Here is a 20,869-nt window from a genome sequence, read left to right on the forward strand (position 1 = left end):
GGGAAGAATAAATTTACACTGTTATATAAGCTGCACACAGACTACTTTTCATTGTGTCAAAGTGTCATTTTGTCAGTGTTGTCCCATGAAAAGATATACTTAAATATCTGCAGAAATGTGAGGGGTGTACTCACTTTTGTGATACACTGTATATAGCATGGTTTATTATTTCTGTATTGATGCTGCTGATTAGCATACTAATGACCTAAACATATTTAGACCAGATATTACAAATTAAGCATATCTTTAAATAGAGTTCGTCTCCAAGCATGAATGTTGCACAGCACACGGGGTACAAAACCCACCACTTCGGCCACTGTTAAAGCAATAAGCAACGAGAGGCTGTGCATTACTGTGATTTTAGCACAGGGATGACGTTTTTGGCACGACGCGAAGCGGAGTGCCTAAAACTTCTTTCCCCGTGCTAAAATCATAACAGTAATGCACGGTCTCGAGTGGCTTATTGCTTTTATAAAACGGCGGCCAACATAAAATATAATAAATACAACAATGTTTAATTCATAAATGTATTTATTGTGTATAAACTTACAATAAAGCATTCTTCCGCGACGCAAAATAGTTCGATTAACAGTGTTGCTAGGCAACATGAGGGCGAAAATAACATTAACTTTTTCTATTCAGTGGCGTATTAATATGGGATGATGTGAGGTGGTCCTAGGTGTGCGTTTATCGGGGATTTTACAACGGCTTCGAACGCGGCTCAGCCAATCAGATTTTAGGACCGGAACTATCCGTTTTATAATAAACTTTTGCCGCGTTGTACTCTAACTGCATCGACTTTCTTACCTCACTAAAATATGGCAGTAGGTGGATTAGCTACTTTACGTCGCGTGTAGATGTAGTGAATCGATCAGTGTGTGGTGCACTGATTCGTTTTGTTTTTTTAGGTGGCCTTACTGGTTTGAGCCTGGTGCACCCGGGTGTCTCAGGACCCACTGTGCCCCTGACCCGAATGAAGCTAGTCCTGAAAATGAATTAATACATAATAAAATACTGTAGTACTTTTACTGAAACACTATAGTAAAATATTATGCTTTATCGTACTGTTGTCGCCGCCTCTTTAATCAAGCTACGTTTGCTTGAATTTGTTTGAGCCTGTCGGGCTGCCGTAGAGATGTCGGGTTGCCGGGATGTTTTGCTCCACGTAGGCCGCGCCTGCGCAGTGTTTCGCTCACCTGCGATATGAAATACGATAACGCAGAGCGACTCAGTGCGTATGTATTTTTGGATGCTGCTTCGAACAATAAGACATTTATAAAAACAGCTTTTGGTAGGGACACCTACTACGCGCAGTCATGTTTAAGAAACTGAAGCAGAAAATTAATGAGGAACAGTTACCACAAAAGAATGTCCTTTCACCACAACAGGCCCAGGTTAGTAGTGAGTTTAGCTGAGTAGCGCACACTCAGTTTCTACTCTCTGATTAGCCAGTTTACGAAGTATTTACAGTAAACGTATATGACATAATATTCTATTCTGATACTATTGTCCTATTCTGATCATCTTGTCGAGTTCACTTTTCAATGATGTTTATACAAAATAATGACTAGTGAGGCTGGCAGTGTTTTGATTTGGGAATCTTGTCTGACAGGTGACATTTAAAAATCAAGGTTGTGTTTTGAAGTGTTATTAGGCCTAAAACTCAGAAAATGCCTGTCAAATTGTACTGAACTGTCACAGCCCCAGCCCCGTGTTACAATATACAATTATTTGGCAATTTGTTAGATAATTCTTATCACCGTATTGCGTTCATTATTAACTGATTTCACAGCTTGGCTTGCAACAGCTGGGCTAAGAGTTCAGTGTTTAAATAGGCGTTTCCTTGTATGCAAAGCTATAATTCATTTTCTTTCGACCAGTTACACTGTCTTTTAATTTAGACTTTTACGTAACCCATTTTAATGACTTTGGTTTACGTTTAAGATACCGACTATATATAGCTTGGATGATCAAATGATTAAGTTTTATTCAGTGCACCATTAAACCAAAGCTCAAACTGAAGCTAAATGTAAATATACGTCATGCTACTTTGCTTCGAATAGTCTGCTTCCCAGATGGCTGCTCAGTGCAGAGCTTCTTATAAGCAAATTTGTTTGTCGTGGGCGTCACACATAATTTACTTTAAGTAAGTCATAAATTACTTTTAGTTTATTATAGTGTTGTTTTGTTAGTTTAAAGGTTTTTTTTTTTTAGATTAATTTTAAATTAATTGCAAAATGCACCTGCTTTCACTGTGAAAATCTTTCACACAAAACTATTAAACAATTTAAAATTGATGTTAATGAGCCATAACAAATGTCTTAAACATTTGGTTTGATAAAAAAAGTGGCGACCCCATGAAACTGCAAATTTTCAGTGATATTTTAAAACATGCTATTGGAGTAATGATAAGGAAGGTAAGAGAAAAGCCAGCTGTCAAAAAAAATCACAGGATGACCCTCCAAAACAGCAGGAACATCAGCATGAACAATAAGCATTAAACTGCAAAGCAATCATTTCAGTTTCTACATTACACAAAAAACCTTAACTGATGTTCTTATTTTTATTAATCTACAATTCACTCACCTTTCACCATATTTAACTCTGAGTTAAATAAAGTGGTTGCCCCTAAGGAAACTGAACTGGCTAACACCAAGCCCCCTGCATAGCTTCCTGTTAGCCAACATCCAGAAAACAAGCTTGATGACCTCCAGGCCAGGATCAAGTTCCAGAGAGACATTTGGGACTGCAACCTTCTCTGCTTCACTGAGACATGACAACGTTGATGCATCTGATACACACTCAAACAAAAATAACACATACAACATGTAACATTGCAGTCATTGCAGAGCCGAGCATGGTCAACCACTCCTGTTCAGTGGTGGTTCTATGAGGCACTTTTGATTGTTAAATGGGATACAGGGGGATGGAAAATTGTACAGAGCAACAAATGGGCTACAATCAGTATACCCACAAATTTCACCTACAGTGGGGCCAAAAAGTATTTAGTCAGCCACTGATTGTGCAAGTTCTACTTAGAAAGATGAGAGAGGTCTGTAATTTTCAGTGTAGACCTGCACCAGGCTGGGAAGAGTGAATCTACAATAGGCAAGCAGGTTGGTGTGAATAAATCAACTGTGGGAGCAATTGTAAGAAAATGGAAGACATACAAGACCCATAGATAATCTCCCTCGATCTGGGGCCCCACGCAAGATCTCATCCCGTGGGGTCAAAATGATCATGAGAACGGTGAGCAAAAATCCCAGAACTACACGGAGGGACCTGATGAATGACCTGCAGAGAGCTGGGACCAAAGTAACAAAGGCTACCATCAGTAACACACTACGCCGAGAGGGACTCAAATCCTGCAGTGCCAGGCGTGTCCCCCTGCTTAAGCCAGTACATGTCCAGGCCCGTCTGAAGTTTGCCAGAGAGCATATGGATGATCCAGAAGAGGATTGGGAGAATATCATGTGGTCAGATGAAACCAAAATGGAACGTTTTGGTAAAAACTCAACTCGTCGTGTTTGGAGGAAGAAGAATGCTGAGTTGCATCCCAAGAACACCATACCTACTGTGAAGCATGGGGGTGAAAACATCATGCTTTGGGGCTGTTTTTCTGCAAAGGGGACAGGACGACTGATCCGTGTTAAGGGAAGAATGAACGGGGCCATGTATCGTGAGATTTTAAGCCAAAACCTCCTTCCATCAGTGAGAGCATTGAAGATGGAATGTGGCTGGGTCTTCCAGCATGACAATGATCCCAAACACACCGCTCGGGCAACGAAGGAGTGGCTCCGTAAAAAGCATTTCAGGGTCCTGGAGTGGCCTAGCCAGTCTCCACACCTCAACCCCATACAAAATTTGTGGAGGGAGTTGAAAGTCCGTGTTGCCCAGCGACAGCCCCAAAACATCACTGCTCTAGAGGAGATCTGCATGGAGGAATGGGCCAAAATACCAGCTACAGTGTGTGCAAACCTGGTGAAGACTTAAAGGAAACGTTTGACCTCTGTCAATGCCAACAAAGGTTATGTTACAAAGTATATAAAGTATACAAAGTATATATACTTATTTTCCACCATAATTTACAAATAAATTCTTTAAAAATCCTACAATGTGATTTCCTGGATTTTTTTTTCTCATTTTGTCTCTCATAGCTTAAGTGTAGCTATGATGAAAATTACAGACCTCTCTCATCTTTCTAAGTAGGAGAACTTGCACAATCAGTGGCTGACTAAATACTTTTTGGCCCCACTGTATATGGTAGGTGTATCTAATAAAATATTAAAGGTATATACCAGATAGCTGTACCTCATAAAGTACTTATTGTGTGTATTTTAAACGACTAAAATTGAAGCGGTGGAATAGCTAATATTTTATTTTTAATGCTTTAAAAATTTTCATATAGATTTAGTTTATTAATTAGTATTTTTTTTATTATTTCTGTTTACTTATCTGTTTTTTTTTTAAATATACAACCATGGTTAATATAATACTTGAATAACTACCAGTATAATAATGTTATGCTATATAATTTGTCATTGTCTAGATGAGTTTAGGTGCGAAGCGTGGTAAACCACCTGGCCTGCACCAAGACCCACCTTCCTGTTTAAGCGACAAAGAGGTAAGGCCTTTTAATTCTCTTAGTATTTGCACTTCATATACTTCAAAGTTTCTTTTTTGTGTTTACACAGAAAATCTGTTGTTTTGTTCATTTTACATGCTGCTAGTAGCATGATGCTCACAACAAGTGGTAAAAACAGGCTTAACACATACAAACCCTATTTCCATTTGGAGCACTTTGTAAAAATGCAATAAAAACTAAAAACTTGTTAATGTAATTTGTTAAAATGCTTGAACTTTTATTACTTTTATTACAAGTACAAAGAAAACATTTTCAGTGTTTTCATTGATATACCTAATTTTATTTTGTAAATATAAAAAAACAATAGAATGTGACACCTGCAACCCACTCAAAAAGTTGTGACAGAGGCAATATAAGACTGGTTATACAACAATTAACACTGTCCTGGAAGTTTCAACTGATAGCAATTTAACTGATAACGGGTGAGATCATTAAGAATGAATAGTCTTTGCAAGCAAGGATGGGTCTTGGCTCACCACTTTTTCCCAAACTTTGTGAGAGAATTCTCAGTCAGTTCGAAGACAGTGCTTCTTAGTGCAAGGTTTTTCATTATCTACAGTTCATAATATCATGAAGAGATTTAGGAATTCAGGGAAAATCTCTATGTAAAGGCCAAAGACAAAAACCGCTGCTGAATGTGTGTGACCTTAGGATGTATTGTTTGAGAAACCGTCATGCTAGTGTGACAGACACAGCCACATGGGCTATGGAGTACTTCTGGAAAATGGAAAATCATTGTCACTTAACAGTCCCCTGGACTTGGGCCCAAAGTCATTTGAGATGGACCAGAAGACAGTGAACATGTTTTCTCTGGTTAGACACCCCGTGGGGATCCAGGGTCGTACAGGATGTCAGCTTTCATAATTCTGTTCATAAGAGGCAAACAAATGGGGCTCCATGTTTGCTGTGAGGTGTGACCTGTGTCTGTGGAGAAAGGGATCCTAGTGGTTGAGCGAAGTGGTGGCTGCGGCTGTTCCCAGCACAAAACATTTGCCAAGTCTTTAAATAGACAAGAGGTTGGAGAGGCCCGCTTTAATCAGTTGGCTGGTCAAGAAACACTTCTACACAGAATCACATACATGTATTCCAAACAGACTGCAGCAAGAATATAAAAACATTTCCAGTCTAAAAACTCAGTTAAGAACCATACAACAAAGACTTTTTAATGGAGGAACTTCAAAGCTCCCTAAGGAAATCAAATGATACAGCAGTTGGACCAGACCAAATCCATTACCAGTCCCTAAAGCACCTTTTATACTCCCTGTCTCTTCTCCTCAGAGTTTATAATCAAATCAGGGTAACAGGGAAGATAACAATACCTAAGCCAGGAAAAAAACACAGTGATCCAAACTGTCAACCAGTAGCATTGCCTAGTTATCTTAGTAAAACAATGGCAAGGATGGTCAACAACTGCCTTGTCTGGCTACTGAAAAAGGAAAGACACCTAATAGTAACCCAGAGTGGTTTCTAAAAGGGAAGGATTACAATGGATAGCCTACTCAGGCTGGAGTCATTTATTAATATTAACATATTATATCAACTGTCAAATTATAAATGTATATATTTAATAATTATAAATTATATTATACATATTAAACTGTTAAATAACTGATGCTGTGCTTGGATATAATAAATGCCCTAGCAAGAACCAAATGAGGAGCAGACCAACAACTGCTATTAAGGAAATACAGAGCCCTAATAAGATTCAGGCTTGATTATGGGAGCATCATTTATGAATCAGCTAGATTGTATATCCAAATGCTCAACACTATCGACTATCAAGGAATATCGCTAGCTCTAGGAGCTTTTAGAACCTTCCCTGTCCAAAGCCTATGCTTTAAAGCAAATGAACCATAACTCAAGAATAGGCGACTGCAAATAGCTCAACAATATATTATTAAACTGAAATCCAACCAACGCAATCCAGCATACCCTACAGTCTTTCACCCGCAGTATCTGCCACTGAATGAAATCAGACCCAACATCATTCAAGCCCTTGCTCTATGAACTCAGTCAGCCCTAAAAAAGCTAGACATAAAGTTGAACACTGATGCAATCAGAGACCCAACTGAAAAGATAACAGTGATTTCTCGAAATTAGATTTTCCTACATTTTCTACATTCCTACATTTTTATATACAGATGGCTCAAAGACAAACAAACATACATCAGCAGCTATAGTGACTGGTCATTAACAGAAAGGAATAAAACTTCCAAAACAAATCTCAATTTTCACAGCGAAAGCTCAAGCACTACTCTTAGTATGCAGAACCAACCAGCTTTAGAAACCAACCACCCAACAATCACAGAAATTCTACAAATGGTATACTCCCTCAGACAACATAATTATAACATCATTTTATGCTTAATACCAGGACACTGTGGGCTCCTGGGTAAGGAGAAAATTGCAAAACCAGCATGTGCATCAGTGCAAATGGCATGTATGATCTGCATAAATTTGATGGTACCATTAATGCAGAGGCTTATGTTGATATTTTGGAGATACATATGCTGCCATAAAGACTTCTTTTCTCCGCAACTTCATATCTACTTCAGCAGGATGCCAAGCCGCATTCTGTACGAGTTACAACAGTGTGGCATTTTAGACAGTCTGTGTGCCTGACTAACCTGCCTGCAGTCCAGATCTGTCTGATATTGAAAATGTATGGCATATCAACAATTTCACTCTCAAAACTGCAACAGTTAGTATCTTCAATTCCCACTTGATTAAACAGTATAAAAACAAAGAAAAGGTTATGTGACCCTGTGGTAAACATGCCTCTGACCCAGATATTTTCAGTGTTGTTTAAATTTAACAAATATAATTTTGTCATTAAAACACTGAACATCTTTTCTTTGTCTTTTGTCTGTTAAATAAATGTTCAAATAAATTAACAAATTAAATTTCAATCTTTGTTGCATTTTCAGAAAGAGTCACAGCTTTTTTGGAAATGGGATTAGTAAAATACCTCATGTGATTGCTGCTATGCTGTTTGCTAAACTATGCAGCTAATTTAGAAAGGCACACTGGTTAACATAGGTGAATATAACAACACTGCTAATGACTTTCCATGTTACTGGTGGATTTGTTTTTCTTTAGGGTGGTTTGTGTTGAAAAGGACTGCTGAATATATTTGTCATTTTAATTTGGTAGCTTTACCAAGCATTTTAGATTAACTGACAGCAATTCTTTAGTATCCCAGGGCTATTGTCACAGTTATTTTTATCTTAATGTTTGGTAGTTTGTAAAGAGCACTTATAGCCAGTTCTATAAACACATCAGCTAAAGTTTGAGATCAAATTTCATCAAAAATATGATACTGAGTGTTAATACTTTTTAATGAAGTAATTAGGGAAAAACACGAATGTTAAGAACATAAAAAAAACTAGTTAAGAACATTAATGAAGTTGCAAAGTTTAATGTTGAAATGTCTAGTACATGCATTTACTGACCATTTTATTAGGTACACCTGGCATTGTGGATTTGCATTTACAAAATTTACAAAAATGTGTAAATTTGCATTTACAAAAAGACTGCTTAAAGTTCTAACAGTGGCAGCCTGGCACATTTGGAGCCTTCACCTGTGACTTTCCAATACCTTCCAGTACCTTTTCTGCTCAGCTACCTCTGTGTTTCTGTTTACCTGCTTCATTATGAAGATATAGACTTACTGACTATAGCCCATGAAACTGTTTCAAACATGATTGGTTGCAGTTTGTAAAATGGAATTGTAGAGTGGATGTATTCAAACCAGTACATTTACACAAAATGGCAATATTTGGGTGAACCACAAAACAAGCTGAAGCAATTAAATAAACGGGATCAGGACATATGGAACAACACCTAATCAAAACCTTCATACAGGTTGACAGTTTTCATCTTCTTGTCCCATATTTTTTTATTTCTTACTTCTGTGCTTTCATTCATGGTGCTGTTTTGTCATTGCTTTCTGTCATTCTGTACCTCCCTTCACTGCCCAACCCAATCATTAATACATTGATGTTTTTGTGGGGTGGGGTGGGATGTTGGTCAGCTGCTGGCTGGAATAATAGCAGAGCCTGCTTTACTCTCTGAATACACTGTCTTTGCTCTGGACCATTCAAAACGACCCAAAACGGCCCAGGTGCCCAGTGCGGTGAGTCCATTCTCACACATTGCATTACTTTGCCCAACCCAACCACCTGCTAAACCCAAACAGATCTGCTGCCCTGCTAAACCCAAACAAATCGGCTGCTTCTATTTCCTTTTTGCATTGCCTTTGGGGGTGTTGACCTAACCCGTGTCTATTTACTTTTACTTATCCATTGTAGTTTGTCCTCTAATTTTTTTGCTCTTTTGAATAACTCAACAGCATTTCAGCATTAGTTATTGCATCTAATCCCTTATTGACAGTTGCTTCGGTGCTTTTACCAGTTTGTCCTTTTTTCCCCATTTTTATTTAATATTTTTTTGTACATCATAATACATTATAAAGCAGCTATAATTTTATCCCAAGTATAGCATTTGGGTTAAAATTTAGCCCTGCTTGTTTTTCCTTAGTTACTACTATGACCCCAAATCAGAAAAAGTTGGGACAATATGGAAAATGGGAAAAAAAAATAATAGTGTTTCTTACATTTACTTTGTCTTTTATTTCACTACAGACAGTATGAAGATATTTCGGGTTTTCTCTGGCCAACTTAATTTTATCTGTTATTATACAGCCGTTTCTGCATTTCAGGCCTGCAACACTTTCTAAAATGCTAAAACTGTAAAGCATTTACCGCTTTGTAATGTGGCCATTTCTTCTCATAACACGTAAAAGACGTTTTAGTACCGAAGATACCAAGTGATGACATGTTTCAGGTGTACTATTCTGCATTTACCATCACAGACCCTGGCCTTTGGACTTGTTGCTGATAACAGCCTTTTGAGTCTTTCCTTTTTTGTCTTTGGTCTGGAGCACACAACGCCCATTTCTTTAAAAAAAAGAGCTGAAATACTGATTTGCCTAATTACAGTACACGTTTCCATTCTTTCATAGTCCATCTCAGATGCCTCCACATCCATAGAAATTGATGCCACTTCTGGATGTTAACATAAGGTTTCTTTTTTGCACAGTGGTATTCACAGATGTACAGCTTAGGCCTGCATTCTTGTCCTTGCTGCTAGGGCTGAAACGATTCCTCGAGAAACTCGAGTAATTCGATTACTAAAAATCATCTATGCAAATTTTTTTGCAAGTGTTGTTTAATCCATACAACTATATGCAGCTCACGGTGTTTCGCATGGACGACTTTTGCACAACGCGTTCAAGCTGTGGGTAAGTGACGTGAAGAAGCCAACGGCTGCGTCTGAAATCACATACTTAAACAGTACTTAAACCGGGTAACCGTACAGTTTAATAAATACTTCGTATTTGGACATGCTCGCCGCTCCTGCGTTCAGTATAAAAATTGCGATTTAGGAAGCAGCTAAGATTTGATAGCGCGGACTGCAAACTGGAGAGAGAGAGAGAGAGAGAAAATAGCGAGGGGCGAACAGAGGAGACTGGACAGAGAAAACGACAGAAAGTTTTAAATCATTTTAAGCTGAAAAAACGAAAACTCAGTAAAACATCCACACAATCAGAGCGTCTTGTTGATATGCTAACTTTTGTTCTTTGCAACCACCACATGCTTTTTTAAAGACTTAGGCAAACACACATGTACACGCACACAAACGCCAAATCTACCTCATCTGACAGATATAATCCTGACAGAAATTTTCTTTTGCATCCTACAAATGCCACAAAGCCAAGACATTAAAGGTTCATGTTATGCGTGAGCTGTAGCTGAAACCTTTAGTTCTGAAAGTTGCACAAATTAAAGGCAATGTTTATGTATTATTGTTTATTATTATTTATGCCTTAGTTTCAGGTTGCCTGTATACATTTTAAAAGTTATTTGAATTAGATGTAATTTTAATTTATTTGTTTTTGCCTTTCAAATTTTTTTTCTTTAAACTGTACAAGGTATAAAAATTGTGCAGTTTGTTTTAAGAGACATGTCTTATTATGTATTTATTTTTGCTCTTTATTGAAGCAAAAGTATTTCTTATCCGATTACTCGATTAATCGCTGGAATAATCGGTAGAATACTTGATTACAAAAATAATCGTTAGCTGCAGCCCTACTTGCTGCACTGAAATTCCTGCAGATTCCTTGACTCTTTTATGCCATTATGCATCGTAGAGGGAGAAATATACAAATGCTGTACAATCTTTCTATGAGGAACATTGTTGTTAAACATTAATATTCAATAATTTTCTCACACATTTGTTGACAAACTGAAGATCCTCTGTCAATCTTTGCTCTTTAAAGACTCAGTGGATACTTTTTTTGTTCCAAATCATGGTTATAATTACCTGTTGACATTACCTGTTTAAAATGTTTGTTTGTTTATTAGGATTTTAACGTCATGTTTTACACTTTGGTTACATTCATGACAGGAAACAGTAGTTACTCATTACACAAGGTTCATCAGTTCACAAGGTTATATCGAACACAGTCATGGACAATTTAGTGTCTCCAATACACCTCACTTGCATGTCTTTGGACTGTGGGAGGAAACCAGAGCACCCGGAGGAAACCCACGCAGACACGTGGAGAACATGCAAACTCCTCACAGAAAGGACCCGGACCCAGAAAGGATCGAACCCAGGACCTTCATGCTGTGAGGCGACAGTGCAATCCACTTAGCCACCGTACCGCCCCTTTTTGAAATGACATAATTCTTTAGTTTTTAGTTTATTACTAGCCTTAAATTGTCCCTGTTCCAGATTTGTTTGAAATGTGTTGCAGGCCTGAAATGCAGAAATGCTTCTAAAGTAAATAAACTTGACAAAACCAGAAACCAGACAGAACATGAATGATCTTGTCTGCAATTAAAAAAATTTCAACGTTTTTGTTTGCATTTTTCATCCTGTCCCAGCATTTCCTGATTTGGGGTTGTAGTTAAATATTTGTAATTTGTTTTTTGGCCCTCAGGATTGTTTTTAATTAGAGAGCTTGGCTGTTACCAAGTTGCCAGACAACTGTTTTGGTAGGTTTGAAATGAATCATTTTTTTATGTACGAAAAGACTAATGATTGGGCATTTTTAATTGATTGAGTCTTCTATAAGCCATCAGTTGAAGACTTTGGAGGTATGAAATGCGTAAACAATGTTTCCTCTGTTAAGACAAAAAGAAAATTTGTATGTCTATTTAAAGTAGAACTTAAAAACACTCAAAATAGGATTAGTTTGTCTCTTGGTATTAGTATTTCCCATAGATTGTAAAATTTGTGTTTAGGCAGCTATGTAAACCTAATCCTAGTGGTAATATTTATTATCACAGTTCTCAGATTTCTATCATTTGACATGAACTTGCAGCAGTTTAGAGATATGAAGCTATTATGCATTATTTAAATATTTGTTTTATGTAAATTTGCTTTATTTGTTTTATCTTTTTTATTCTCAAAATCTTCAGATTTGTATGTTTAATATGTTTGGTTGTTGTTTAATGATCATTGTAAAAAATAATCTCAACAAATAGTCATAATTGTTTTACCTTTGGATTCTTTTCTGCTGTAGTTTAAATAGTTTTTTGATGATTTTGTATCTGCGTACACAGTAATACTCGCAAAATGCTCTGAAGTAACATTTGTCATAAGAACTGTGCATTCTTAACCCTTTGTAAGTGTTCTGTCTCAATAACCAATGCGTGTAATTGCTTTGAACTATTTATGATCTCATTGCTTCACTTCATAGAATAAAACAAGTGTGGTGTTGTCTTTAACCCAGTGCTGTCTTTAGTAGAGAATGATCTTTGCTATGTGTTTCTCTTCAGATTGCATGTGGGATTAGCCAGTGGCCCCTGCATTGCTTATTGCAATACTAAAATTGCATCAAAAGTAATCAGGGTGTAGCCACTTTTGAGTAGTAGTGTACTAAACGGATCTAGAACTGAAATGTTTTTCCACAAATTATATTTTCATCTGTTTTTTGCAGAAAATCTTAAAGGGAGCAGTTAGTTCTCCCAGTGGAACTGTGAATGAAGATGATGTCTCTTCATTGGCAAGTACCACATGTCTAGCACCATATCATAATCTGATGAAAAAAAAAAAAAAAAATTAAGAATAATTTGTGTTGGTGGTGCAGCAGTAAAACATGCTAGCACACAAAAGCTGAGTTTGAATCTCACCTCTGCTCCTGGCAAGATGGGCGCTTATACAGACAATGGTTGGCTCGTCTGAGGATGGGAATGCCGGAGGGGATTTCTCCGCAGTCTGCTGCAGTTATGACCTTTGCTAGGTATTTGGTGGCGCCTGCATAGAGACAGGGGATATTGGAGATTGGTGCGTGATTCTCTGTGCGGGATATGGATAAAACTGCCTTGTGCAGGTGAAAAGAAGCAGCCAGCCTCTGTACGTGTTTTGGACAAGGTGTGTTGGTCACGGCTCTCCTCTGTCAGGAGTGGTGATCAGCAGCAGTAGAGAAAGTGAATTGAGATTGGGTAGTTGGAAATGACTAGATTGGGTGGAAAATTTAAATTTGCATTGGTAGCTCAGTGGCCCTTTAAGGAGTTAGAAATTAGACTTAATAAACCTTAGGCCTGATGGAGTTTTTGCTCAGTTTGTGTCTGGGTGGGCACAGCTTGAAATGATGACGTAGGTTAGGCATACCTAAAAGTTAGAGACCAAGGGACAGACAGACAGATGGGCTTGTCCCTGAGGACAAGAGAGTTGCTTTTATGAGGTTTTACGTGTAAACAAAAATTATTGATGATTTGTCTATATATGCACTGAATAGCAGTTTATAGCATTACTTAGCCATGTTAAAAAAGCTAGGGCAAATGCTTAATAAAATCCACTAGTGACTACATATTCCTACTGGGTGAATTTAATGCTTATATTGGATAAAGTTGTACCCAAAAAGACAAGAAAAAGAACAACTTCTTGAATTTTAATGTAAGCAGTGAAATGTTGTACATGGATTATTAATATAAAACACCTTGTTTTATATAAGTGTAACTACTTCCAGAGCACCCTGGGCTAAATGGTAACATACAATTTTGTGATTATATCATCTGACATGGCAAAAGGAGGGTCTTCCAGATATCATGAGAACAGTTTGGAGAGACTTTGAGTGATGAATTTAACTTTCACCGTCAAAAGAAAGAAGAAACTAATAAAGATTAATAATAAAGATTTTATCTTATTAATTAAGGTTTTGTTCTCCTAACTTTATTATCGGGTGTTTCAATCCAGGATTGCTACACTTGTGTTCTTGAGTAAATCCTTTAGCTGATCTAGGAGTACCACATATAATGTAAAATAAATGTTTTCATTATAGTGAATATTTTATTTGATGAGTTTACTTAGAGGTACATGGTCTAACACACATCATTGGTAATCTTTTTATTTCAGAGGGAGGAACCACAGTCTCTTGCTCAAAAGCTACAGCAGAGGGTATCCTCAGTTGAGTCTCTCTTCCGGGGCTCAGTACGTGCTGAGGGGATTTTTCGCTCTGGCTCCAGGGATAGCCTGGTTCGTAGTGCATCTCGGGATTCTCTCAATATTCTGGGGGAGAATGATTTTCTTTCAGGCCCGTCCTACGACCCCCCATCTGACATCGAGAGTGAGGCTGAGGAGGCACCTGCCAACACAGAGACTTTTTCCAAAGAGCAACTCTTGCATTGTCTACATAGGGTGGAGAAAAGCCTAGCAACGTATAGAGGGAAATACTCTGAGGTATTGGCAAAAATACAAAGACTTAGAAGTTCTACCCCAAATCAGAAAAAGTTGGGACAGTATGGAAATGTTGCACATCTTAAGACGTGTTTGCATGAAGAATGGGACAAAATAAAACCTGAAACACTAAATCATTTGGTATCCTTGGTGCCAAAACGTCTATTAAGTGTGGTGAAAAAGAATGGCAACATTACAAAGTGGTGAATGCTTTACTGTCCCAATTTCTTTGGAATGTGTTGCAGGCCTGAATGTATGTTTATTAATAATTAAAATAAAGTAGACCAGGCAAAACATGAAATATCTCAGGTTCATCCTGTCTGCAATGAAATAAAAGTCAAAGTAAATGTAAGAAGCTCTGTGTTTTTTTAATTATTTGCATTTTCCATGTTGTCCCAACTTTCTTCTGATTTTGTCACATTAAAGACACCGTACTTGCCATTCAGTCTGCAACAATTCCGAGATTTTAAATAGGGGTAAACAGTGTTATAAAGCTACATCAGTTAGCCTTATAATATGCTTATAGGTATGTTCTGTGATTAGTCTTTCTTGGTAGTGACCAGTGGGGTTGGGTTGCATTATTTATGGTGTATCAACAAATTACAATATACCATAGCCACCAGTAAACAAATAATTATTTTTATAAATATTCTGTGTTCGGTAGGTTATTAGCTAACTCAGTTGTTTATTGTATTTTTCTGTTGACGTTGGCTTCACCATTTTCACATGCCAATTTTCTTTTGTCTTTGTCACCAGCTGGTGATTGCCTATAGAACAGTACAGAGAGATAAAGAGAAAACGCAGGTAATTTTTTTGAACATTAAGTCAGCCAACTTCAAATTCACTGCTGTTTGCATGCCTATCTGGCATCTGCTTAGATCATAACTTAAATCTTTTGTAGCAGGACTAAATGGTAACATACAATTTTGTGATTATATCATCTGACATGGCAAAAGGAGGGTCTTCCAGATATCATGAGAACAGTTTGGAGAGACTTTGAGTGATGAATTTAACTTTCACCGTCAAAAGAAAGAAGAAACTAATAAAGATTAATAGAAACTAGATGATGTATAGATAAGTGGTTAGGATGCAATTTAATCCTTTAGCAAATTTATAACAACTTAAAAATAGATTAAAATAAATGACCAACATTTGTATTTGTTTCAAAAGAGTTCCGAATGAACACTGGTAGAGAGGGCCCTGTGATACCTGTTACAGTATATGTATAAGCTTTGAATACAATGGCTCAGTTTATGACAGGCATGATGTCTTTTTCACAGATAATTGGAGACAACCTTGTGTGGCCACTGGGACACATTTTTAATTTAATTTAACATTTTTTATTTAGGTGGTTCTAAGAGAATGCATTAACGTTTGTGCTACGAATGTTTTGCAGCTGCATGTGTTCTAATGGAATAAGAGATTAGATATTTTCAATTCATTAGACCCCATTAATAAATATATACTGACCAATTCTAATCACCAAAGAAGCATCTTAAAGCCAAGTGTAAACAGGGCCTGATTTTATATCACAGCAAGATTAAACTGAACAAGAAGAGATTTATTTCTTGAATGCTTAGATTATGATAAAAAAAATCAATACTACATTAGATAAGCTTTTGCCAGGTCACCACTGTGTGTGCACTGTGATAAGCAATAAAAGTAGAATTTATGATGAATCCTATAATGGTACATCATAGACATTATAAGACTTTGTAAAGTAAAGATTGTGGCAAACCACTGTGCTGTTGGTGTCATGACAGATGCTTGATTATCTCATGGCCCCCTAATTTGCTTTAAAAAGCATATTTCCATTACATTTCCCATTTTTTAATATTCTTTAATAATTTGCATGTTTTAATTTTACTTATGGCTTTTCCAGTCATTTAATTTATAAACAAAATTTGCATTAAAAAGATGGCTTAAAATGTTTTAATTTTTACCATTTTACAGGCTATTCTCAGCCAGAGTCAGGACAAAGCACTACGGAGAATAGGAGAACTTAGAGAGGTATGATCATGTAGTCACAAATCTTACTGAGAACATTTTCATTTCTACATCTGTAGCAAAATAATAGAACATCTAACTCAATATTTGAGTTGTTTTTATTACTATTTAGCCTTTAATGCATGAAACAATTTCAACATAAGTAGACAGCTCTAGCTGATAGATAATAGATCAATAGCTGAGCTATTTATGAGAGTGGAATTATGTGTTTACGTAATATCCATCACTTCGCAACAATAATTGTGAATTTATAATATCATAATATATTTATCTTACAAATGTTCTTATTAAAGACTAGTTATGAGAGGGCTGGGCATATGTATACATGGCTTTCTTGACACTTCTTTAGCACATAGCCCGATTATCTGCCAGCTACATGATTTTAAAAACACATTATATTTACCTACTTTACTTCGCAATAAGCTTGACTGAAGTAAGATCATAACCTTTCATAACAAGTAAAATGTAATATATTACTAAAACATGCATATTACATACATATTACAGAAAATACAGATACCTGGTAGATGCTGAATTTTAAAACTTGGTTTTTCAGGAGCTGCAAATGGATCAACAGGCCAAGAAGCAACTGCAGGAGGAGTTTGATGCAGTTTTAGAGGAAAAAGACCAGATAATTACTGTGTTGCAGACTCAGGTATGTACAGTGTATCACAAAAGTGAGTACACCCCTCACATTTCTGCAGATATTTAAGTATATCTTTTCATGGGACAACACTGACAAAATGACACTTTGACACAATGAAAAGTAGTCTGTGTGCAGCTTATATAACAGTGTAAATTTATTCTTCCCTCAAAGTAACTCAATATACAGCCATTAATGTCTAAACCACCGGCAACAAAAGTGAGTACACCCCTAAGAGACTACACCCCTAAATGTCCAAATTTAGCACTGCTTGTCATTTTCCCTCCAAAATGTCATGTCACTCGTTAGTGTTACTAGGTCTCAGGTGTGCATAGGGAGCAGGTGTGTTCAATTTAGTAGTACAGCTCTCACACTCTCATACTGGTCACTGAAAGTTCCAACATGGCACCTCATGGCAAAGAACTCTCTGAGGATCTTAAAAGACGAATTGTTGCGCTACATGAAGATGGCCAAGGCTACAAGAAGATTGCCAACACCCTGAAACTGAGCTGCAGCACAGTGGCCAAGATCATCCAGCGTTTTAAAAGAGCAGGGTCCACTCAGAACAGACCTCGCGTTGGTCGTCCAAAGAAGCTGAGTGCACGTGCTCAGCGTCACATCCAACTGCTGTGTTTGAAAGATAGGCGCAGGAGTGCTGTCAGCATTGCTGCAGAGATTGAAAAGGTGGGGGGTCAGCCTGTCAGTGCTCAGACCATACGCCGCACACTACATCAAATTGGTCTGCATGGCTGTCACCCCAGAAGGAAGCCTCTTCTGAAGTCTCTACACAAGAAAGCCCGCAAACAGTTTGCTGAAGACATGTCAACAAAGGACATGGATTACTGGAACCATGTCCTATGGTCTGATGAGACCAAGATTAATTTGTTTGGTTCAGATGGTCTCAAGCATGTGTGGCGGCAATCAGGTGAGGAGTACAAAGATAAGTGTGTCATGCCTACAGTCAAGCATGGTGGTGGGAATGCCATGGTCTGGGGCTGCATGAGTGCAGCAGGTGTTGGGGAGTTACATTTCATTGAGGGACACATGAACTCCAATATGTACTGTGAAATACTGAAGCAGAGCATGATCCCCTCCCTCCGGAAACTGGGTCGCAGGGCAGTGTTCCAGCATGATAATGACCCCAAACACACCTCTAAGACGACCACTGCTTTATTGAAGAGGCTGAGGGTAAAGGTGATGGACTGGCCAAGCATGTCTCCAGACCTAAACCCAATAGAACATCTTTGGGGCATCCTCAAGCGGAAGGTGGAGGAGCGCAAAGTCTCGAATATCCGCCAGCTCCGTGATGTCGTCATGGAGGAGTGGAAAAGCATTCCAGTGGCAACCTGTGAAGCTCTGGTAAACTCCATGCCCAGGAGAGTTAAGGCAGTTCTGGGAAATAATGGTGGCCACACAAAATATTGACACTTCAGGAACTTTCACTAAGGGGTGTACTCACTTTTGTTGCCGGTGGTTTAGACATTAATGGCTGTATATTGAGTTATTTTGAGGGAAGAATAAATTTACACTGTTATATAAGCTGCACACAGACTACTTTTCATTGTGTCAAAGTGTCATTTTGTCAGTGTCGTCCCATGAAAAGATATACTTAAATATCTGCAGAAATGTGAGGGGTGTACTCACTTTTGTGATACACTGTATATGTTTACATATAGATGTCTGCTATTGTTATGTACATGCTCATGCTGATTGTGTTTGTTTCTGGCATTAGGTTGCTCTTATGAAAAAACGACTACATGGTGACCATGAGGGTTCGGTATCACCTAAGGAAGACAACTCCTACATTTCTGATCATATTCAAAGTATATCTGATCCTCAAAGCAATGCTCAAGGGGAAAGCCTAGAGTTAAACCTGGGTGTGTATGTATGTGGATTTTGCTGCTGTGTACTGTGTAGCACAATCTAGTGTTTATTTTGTTCTATTTTCTGTAGTTTTGTATATTACCAGACATGTTGCATTGTTTGCATTTTATGTAGTTGAATGTTTAGGGCTTTTGTGTGTTGGACTGTAATGCTAGATTGATCTTTTTGTCATTGTACTCATGCCGAGCTGCCAAATTTACTACATTTCCACCTAAAATTATTTTACTTAATCATGATTGTAAAATATTTAAAATTAACTATTAGTTTGCCTAATCTTAATGTCCAGAAATATGCTAGACATTATTTTGTTTAGTGTAGCAAGACATAAAAACACTGAATGCCTTGTTAGTGAAGAGGTACTGTAGTAAACACTGTATACTAACGTGTGTATGCAACAGAGGGCAGTGGTGAGCCAGGTACATCTGTGGAGTTGGAAGTTTTGCATAAGCGAGTACAAAGGCAGGAGACGCTGTTGCAGCGCTGCAGGCAGCTTATCGAAACCAACAAGGAGCGCAGCGCTCAGCTCAGCAGTGAGAACGAGGCCCTGCAGCAGCAACTTCAGGAGAGACTGCAAGAGCTGGAAAAGATAAAGGTACAAATAAACTCATTAGGTTCTCTGGTAAAAGGACAACATTGTTAGTAATGTTAGTTATAATGTAAATGAAGGTTAAAATCAAGATTTGCACTGCACACTGCAGTTTTTGTTGTGGTTAAAATTAAAAAATTTTTGGACATTCTTGGTCCAAGACTAGCTTTTAGTGATCAGGGGTGCGTTTCCCAAAACGTTCGTAACGCTGAGTAACACTGCTGGAGTTTTTAAATACCATGTCAACTCACTCTATTAGACACTCCTACCTACGTAGTTGGTCCACCTTATATACACACACACACACAAGTGAAACACACACACACGGGTGAAAGACGAATAGGGTGTTCCAAGTACCAAAAAAATAAAATGGTTAAATTGTATAATTTTTTCATTTAATATTGTGCACAAATGTGTCACCTATGTAAATATGTATTTTTTTTCTCAGCATTTTGCTTATTTGATAATTTTAGTGTTGTTGACACACAACAAGGGCACAAAAATGTCATTCAGTGCAACGACTAATTTATGACAAAATACACACACAAGGAACAATCTTAGCCATTTCAAATTTATAAGTTTAGTATATCTCTTACAAAAGATTTAAAACCTCAGAAGAAACTGTACTTACTCTGTTTTGAATTTTCTGTGCATTGTTTGTACTCTAATGCGTCTTGGGATTTTGTTTATTTGTATACAAGATGTTTTTGCTACACATTCTATTCTATTTGAAACCTAATCAAACTCTGTTTTCTATGAAGCAGGCCTGGATTCTCTTGCACTCACATGAAAAAAAAATATAATAATTACTTATTACAGTTATTTTAAGCAAATGTTTTTGTTGCAAATTACATTTTGGGGGTTTCAAGGGTTATTTTTTCAAAAATCATACATTTTCCATAAAAATTACTTTAGGTTTCAGTAAAGATGTACAAATGGAGTAGATTGAAGGTACAGTGTATCACAAAAGTGAGTACACCCCTCACATTTCTGCAAATATTTTATTATATCTTTTCATGGGACAACACTATAGAAATAAAACTTGGATATAACTTAGAGTAGTCAGTGTACAACTTGTATAGCAGTGTAGATTTACTGTCTTCTGAAAATAACTCAACACACAGCCATTAATGTCATTAATGCACTGTATGATGATTTTATGTTGCACTGAATGACATACTCCAAATTATCCTGTTACATCAGAATATTCATGACTTAATTTGTTTTTAAGTTCTTTATTGATTAAAGTAGCAGTAGTAGAATGAAAATATGCCACACCAGTGGCAAGTATGTGTTATAATATTACTACATCATGAAAAAAGTAAGGCAATGAAAAACATAGCTAATGAAGCCATCA

The 20,869-nt window shown here is 37.3% G+C and overlaps 1 protein-coding gene across 7 annotated transcripts in view; it reads left to right on the forward strand.

Annotated features, from left to right (window-relative positions):
- Positions 1 to 1,211: 1,211 nt before the first annotated feature.
- golga4 (golgin A4) overlaps positions 1,212 to 20,869 on the forward strand; it is a 66,552-nt gene continuing 46,894 nt past the window's right edge. For 6 of the 7 annotated variants that reach the window (XR_010012442.1, XR_010012443.1, XM_062995834.1 and 3 more), the window contains exons 1-8: positions 1,212 to 1,394; positions 4,550 to 4,624; positions 14,072 to 14,395; positions 15,149 to 15,196; positions 16,346 to 16,402; positions 16,956 to 17,054; positions 18,775 to 18,919; positions 19,325 to 19,518. Coding sequence is in view for 5 of the 7 variants with exons in the window: in XM_062995834.1 (XP_062851904.1) it covers positions 1,317 to 1,394; positions 4,550 to 4,624; positions 14,072 to 14,395; positions 15,149 to 15,196; positions 16,346 to 16,402; positions 16,956 to 17,054; positions 18,775 to 18,919; positions 19,325 to 19,518 (1,020 nt within the window). In the remaining 2 variants the exon portion in view is untranslated. The remainder of the gene's footprint in view (positions 1,395 to 4,549; positions 4,625 to 14,071; positions 14,396 to 15,148; positions 15,197 to 16,345; positions 16,403 to 16,955; positions 17,055 to 18,774; positions 18,920 to 19,324; positions 19,519 to 20,869) is intronic. The other variant, XM_062995836.1, reaches the window with a different exon arrangement.

This window comes from Trichomycterus rosablanca, chromosome 5 (genome assembly GCF_030014385.1).
Source record: "Trichomycterus rosablanca isolate fTriRos1 chromosome 5, fTriRos1.hap1, whole genome shotgun sequence".
Classification (NCBI taxonomy): domain Eukaryota; kingdom Metazoa; phylum Chordata; class Actinopteri; order Siluriformes; family Trichomycteridae; genus Trichomycterus; species Trichomycterus rosablanca.